The following is a 6,579-nucleotide window of genomic DNA, read 5'->3' as shown; positions in this document are numbered from 1 at the left end:
GACCATATTTCTAACTTGATATTATTAATTTTCTTTGTATCTGACTATGACCAATGTCCCGTATGTTGTGAGATGTGCGCAGACGCGAAAGTATTGATTTTTTACGAGGAACAGATGTTCACATTGACCTTGCTAGGCCATAAGAACCTACAGAGATAACATTGAAATTAAATTAGACATTGAAAAACGAGATGACAAATTGAATTTATTTGAATATTATTTACAATTAACGCTAATTATTATAGTAACAGAACATAACCTTCTGCGACAGTATTGGATTTCCAGCCTCCGTGACTTTTCGCTAATTCTCTTTCGATTGCATATCCGAGAATAATCGATACTTGCGGTTTTATAACGGTAGAAAGCTGACCTGTCATTTGCTGAACAGTTGTAACCTGAGTCGTCATTGGCTGAAAGACCTGACCTTTAATGAGTAGGTGTACTTTAATGAGGTCCATTAAAGGTCTGCTACCAGGTGTATAATTACTACATTTCGACATGGTCGGGCATAAAATTAATAATAGATGTTCCGCAACCTGTTGTAAGATATTAAATTATTAGTTACTTGTGGTCATTAAATTGAACTTCAATAATAAGTAACGTTTCAGTATTAACAAAACAATTTGATTTCTTCTTTCAGTTGCTATATGTTTGGCATGTTTATCTTTCAATAGTATTCAATAATAAAATATTTAAATTGGAAACTTTAGTTTAGTGCAGGGGTCGTCAGCACAGAGCACGCTGGGGCCAGCCTCTCTTTCCCGCGGAAAACGCAGTGCACTATAGTGCTTTCGTAGCTGCTACCGGGTATGCTCTCTATCTCTCCCTGTTGCACGACGGTGCACAAGGGACGGCACCGCGTACCCATTGCACATTTCAGCAAGTGCTGACGACCACTGGTTTAGTGTATCTTTCAATGCAGTTGCTGCTGTTTTCGTACAATTCTTGGTTGAACTTAGTCATGTAATTAATTCCCAACACTCAGATACAACTATACCTGAACTAGGGTCAACTTTTCAGTCTTGAGTTGGGATCTGCTGTACACTGAACACATAGTGTCCAACAGGCTCTCAATACACAAATATACTAAAGCGCTTACGCCACATGGTTATAGCAGATGGTAAAGTTAGCAATTAACTACGAAAATAGTTGTTTTGTATTAGTTTCTATACAATGTCACCTCAGAATAGCGTATATTTACCTATATAGGTATGTTAATAAAAATAAATTAGAATTGTCTCTCGAGTGTTGTATTTATAACAAGTAGGAGGAATGCTGCAAAAAACCATCAGAATATACAGAATACCTCAAAATTACATTCATTTATTTTACCGTATGTGGACTTTATCTCATAATTACTTCATAAACTAAACACAGTGCTTTTACTCTTAAAACATTCTCTGTGAAGCTTGTACATGTAACTATTAAGAAAGCTCTGCTGGAAGGTGAATGATGCATATTGCAATATCTAGTAAATTCTGTTTTATCCTAATTTTTCTCTGTTTTATTTTCGTAATAAAACAGAGAAAAAACAGAGGAGAAATCAGGAAAAGGTGTTATAATTGTTCACTAAATTATAAATATTATAACACTTCATTTAAAGTAACTCACTTTATTGAGATGTTTTTCACTCATACAATACAGCCTCATTTTGTTAAGGCATGATATAGAGATGGCTTAAAATGACGGGAGATAAATAATTATTCCTCCTATTTTTGATACTCTATATTTACTATCATGTGCCTTGGTTGAAAAATATGGTATGAATGTATACTTTATACAGATAATTGTTCTGTGCGCTTTTTTTTTTACATTTTATAATGCAGAAATATACTAGTGAATAGAGAGAATACTACAGATACAGAAATATGGAAAGTGAAAACAAATTCTGAAAAAGAGCGTGTGTCATGATATTGACAGTGAAATAAATACGTATTTAAATACACATAAAATAATTTTCAGCATAATGAAAAATGACCTTACGAAATTTCCTGTTATATACAGCACGAAAGGGGTATAGTTTAAAAGAACATTTAAAGATCTTGTAGGTCGATATAATCATGATCAATTCTGGCGACTGCACCAATCCATAGCGTTGTGACTAGGCAGTGCAGGTGCGACTTATCCGTAGTGGTGGCCTGCAACGTGGGCATGAGCTGCGAAGTGGGCAGCCTTAGCCGCGGCCACTTCGGGGGTGTCCACGGGCACTGCAGGAACGTGGGCAGCGTAGTGGCCACCATAAAGACCAGCACCGTAATGGCCCTCGTGGTACTGTCCATCATCGTAGTGTCCATAGTGACCACCATAATGATCCTGTCCATCATCGTAGAGTCCAGGGTGGTACTGTCCGTCGTCATAGTGACCGGCATAGTGGCCGGCGTAGTGCCCGTAGTGATCCTGTCCATCATCGTAGTGTCCAGGGTGATACTGTCCATCGTCATAGTGACCACCGTAGTGTCCACCATAAGCGCCGTAGCCGGGGGCGCCAGCTGCAGCGGCGGCTGCTGCTCCGTAGGCAGCGAAGTGGGCGGCCTTAGCGGCGGCGACTTCGGGGGTGTCGTGCACGGGGAGGGCGGCATGGTGTCCATAGTGAAGAGGCGCAGCGCCATAGGGATATCCAGCGTATCCTGGGCGAGCGAACACAGCATTCACAGCCATAAGGCAGAACGACATAATCTGTAACGACATAGAATGTGCATAAGAATATTATATGAGTTTACATTTTTTTCGTGTGTGAGTCTGGAATAAGAATAACTGGGGTTATCATATTTTGATATGTAAAAATGCTAACACATTTCTCTCATAACGAAACTTCTTGTACCAACTTCGTTATTTATATTACTCTTGCGGCTTCTGCATATTTATCACTAGACATAATTATCTTCAACAATTCCTTGTTACTATACAAATAGTCAATCATACGTTTGCAATGTAAAATGTCTTAAATTAAATTTCATTGAAACTAGTCCTTTCACACAATCCATTGTAAGTCGCATCCATGAAATTTAATAACTTACTTGATAAGTCCACTACAATGGGTACTTACAGTTAACGAAATGAAGGATGTATATGGATTAACAGTATTTACACGTTTAACAATCACACACACGGAAGTACGTTTCTTACAGCTCACAGCAACATGAGACCAAACGAAATAAAAATGAATAAATATACTTCAATATGCGAAAATGCGGACAGATTAGAGGATTTCAAAAAATGTATAAGGACGACTGTTTTTATGATTAAATAACGGATTTGTCCGCATAAATGCTGAAGTATGGTAACCCTAAGGCTAACTCCAATGTATATAATGTTTGTCGTAAATGATGACTAGGGCTAGAATTTTCATGATTTAGCATATTCTTTTTTGGCAGGTCAATGAGTTGCTGAAGTATACAGAATTTCATTTTATAAAAAAAAATGTTAAATTAAGGTGCTTTGTTAGAGCATATTTGTGGATATTTGGAAATTTTGTCCTGATAGAGCATATTTTAATAATAATCTATTGGTCATGTTCAGCATATTTTTACTTTTCGAAACATTTATGCTGTTCTCTACAGCCAGTGTTGATTTCCTTCAATCTTTGAATTTCTTATAATCACGTTCTTACATTTTCCTCTAGTAAAACTTTGATATTTCCTTCCTCCCCTATTCTGTGAAATGTGCAAAATGGACTTGATCGTAAATGTTCACGGTTCACGACAAACATTTGTCTATTGTTTTCACACAAATAGAGAAAGGGGTGATTAGGCATCTCACTTGAAGCAACTTAATGTGGAAGTAGGGAAAACCACTTTCTTGCCTAATTTTAGAAAGAAGTGGATGTGTGTGAGAGACAGCGAGAGAATTAGAGTCACGTGATATTATTCATTTTAAATATGCTCCTATTTTATCACTAGAAGTGGAAAAAGCTTTTCTACAAAGCTGTGTCAGCTGTCAATAGACAATTATTTTCATTTGAAAATTTGCAGAAGGTATTCATTGTACATTGAAACTCAGATCTCATAATGTAGATAAAATGGAAGTTTATGAAAACAAGTTAGCATTTTCTGTTTTGAATAAAATTTATATATACATCTTGATTACACAACTTTTAACACTGTATCACTTCGGAATATGTATGATAAGAACTTTCTTGTGTTAAATTTTAACGTACCTTGTTAACATGTTTCGACCTATTTTCGGCCATCTTCGGATGAAATCCCTTAAATTTCACTTTTTTTTCTCTTTTGATTGTCATTCTATGTATAGATTATACATTCAAAGTAAACTATAAAAAATATTGAAATTTTTACGTAATATTTTTTTTTTATTATAGAACATATTTATGGAATTTTTAGGTCATAAATGCATATTTATATAGCATATTTTGGTAATTTTAGGGCACAAAAATCCTAGCCCTAGTGATAACTAAATGAGTACCAAATATCGGGGGGGGGGGTACAAAAGGGCCACTCGGACTTCCGTGGGGAATGTAATTTTTTAGTAGGTATTTTATGACGCTGTATCAACATCTCAGGTTATTTAGTGTCTGAATGAAATGAAGGTGATAATGCCGATGAAATGAGTCCGGGGTCCAGCACCGATAGTCGATAGTACCCAGCATTTGCTCACATTGTGTTGAGGGAAAACCCCGGAAAAAACCTCAACCAGGTAACTTGCCCCTACCGGGATTCGAACCCTGGCTACCTGGTTTCGCGGCCAGACGCGCTAACCGTTACTCCACAGATGTGGACGGCAGTGTAAATGTTGGGAGAATTGTCCCGACATAGGGCTTACCACCCAGCTGGAGTGTTTATGATTCAGAGAATTTCAGAGATTGTGAGGAACGCATTCTGTTGTTGCATTGGTTGAAAAGTCTAGATGAATATCCATTATTACGATTGTAAAATAGCAAATTATTTAGTTAAACTTTCCGTCTTTGTGAATAATAATTTATTCCGTGATAAGAGGTAACTTCTGCAAAACATTCTGAACTTGTATACTGATTCAATTATGTAATATACATTAAACAATCGTGAGTTATTTGAAGCCCTTATAAAAAGTTCTGAACATTGTGTACAATCTACGGGCCTAAATATTTTCCATATTCCACAATTTTTGTTTTATATTTACTATAAATATTAGGGTTCATACAAGTTTTATTTCATTTCCAAAACGAAATTACAAACATTAGTCGTGTAAAAATTGTGGTCACCTTTGCGTATCGCGTAAAGAGAAGAAATAATATTCCTAACACAGGAAGAATACTAATCTAGGGAAATCAAGGGCATATCTCTCATCAAGCAAGCAATGCCAAGAGTATGACAAATTATTATTATTATTATTATTATTATTATTATTATTATTATTATTATTATTATTACATAACAATAACCTTGGGACGTAAATGTGAAGAAAAATACTCATCACCAAGTGTGTTCACTTGAGAGTTGCACTTACCTGGAGACTTCTGGTCATTTTGACTAGTTGGTTTGTCTGCTCGTAGAACTAACTCAGACACTTGTTGACTAAGACAAAGTGTGCCGTCTGCCATATCATAGGGCTCTTTATATACCTGTAACAAAACAATGACAAAGAGAATTTGTCCTTCGCTTTCATTTGTTTAAAATATTTAGAGACAATTCCATACGAAACTTGTTATGGGACACACCTTCTTTTCCTTCACTATCCCGCTATATGGAAAGCAAGTCCCTTGTCCAAGCAGAACTCTGCTAACGAGTTCTTACTAAACGCATTCCTGATTCCGTACCCAGCGATTACTTGCAAGCTCACGTCATAATAATATACAATTATGATTTACATTCAACACCGTCAACATAACCATTATTGCTGGCACTATAACCACCTCACTTAATATTATTCCTTCGATGTATATTTTGGTTTCTACTCCTCGACAATTTCATTATTTGATAATACTCTTCTTCTCCTTCGTCATATTATATTTCATTATCTCTCTTCTCAATCATATTAGTTTTCTCCATCTTCTTCTATTTCATTACCTCTCTTCTCCATCATATTTTTTTTCTCCTTCGTCTTCTAATACTTCATTACCTCTCTCATCCGTTATAATCTTTATCTCCTTCATTTTCTTCTACTTCATTACTTACCTTCTTCATCATATTTTTTCTCCTTCATATTATTCTACTTTATTATCTCTCATCATCATATTCTTTTCCTTCTTCATCTTCATCCACTTCATTAACTTATCTTCGTTATCATTTTCTTTTTCTCCTTCATATTATTCTACTGGATTATCTCTCATATTTTTTCCTTCATCTTCTTTGAACTTCATTATCTATCTTCTTCATCATATTCTTTTCCTCCTTCAGATTCTACTTCATTATCTTCTTCATCATATTCTTTTTCTCCTTCATATTATTCTCCTTCATTGTCTCTCTTCATGACATTCTTTTCCTGCTTCATCTTATATTTCATTACCTATCTTCATCATATTATTTTTCTCCTTATTATTCTACTTCATTATCTTTCTTCATCATACTTTTTCCTTCTTATCTTCTTCCACTTCATTACCTACCTTCATCATATTCTTCTTCTCCTTCATATTATTCTACTTCA

The 6,579-nt window shown here is 35.5% G+C and overlaps 1 protein-coding gene across 1 annotated transcript; it reads right to left on the bottom strand.

Moving 5' to 3' along the window:
• Positions 1 to 1,592: 1,592 nt before the first annotated feature.
• On the bottom strand, positions 1,593 to 5,532 carry LOC138697758 (cuticle protein 5-like). Its single transcript, XM_069823245.1, has 2 exons — positions 5,443 to 5,532; positions 1,593 to 2,676 (listed from the first exon to the last, which is right to left on the bottom strand). The coding sequence occupies exons 1-2, from the start codon at positions 5,458 to 5,460 to the stop codon at positions 2,122 to 2,124; spliced, it is 573 nt and encodes a 190-aa protein (XP_069679346.1). The 5' UTR covers positions 5,461 to 5,532; the 3' UTR covers positions 1,593 to 2,121.
• Positions 5,533 to 6,579: the final 1,047 nt, after the last annotated feature.

This window comes from Periplaneta americana, chromosome 4 (genome assembly GCF_040183065.1).
Source record: "Periplaneta americana isolate PAMFEO1 chromosome 4, P.americana_PAMFEO1_priV1, whole genome shotgun sequence".
Taxonomy (NCBI): Eukaryota; Metazoa; Arthropoda; class Insecta; order Blattodea; family Blattidae; genus Periplaneta; species Periplaneta americana.
This window is presented reverse-complemented; position numbering and strand designations above follow the sequence as displayed.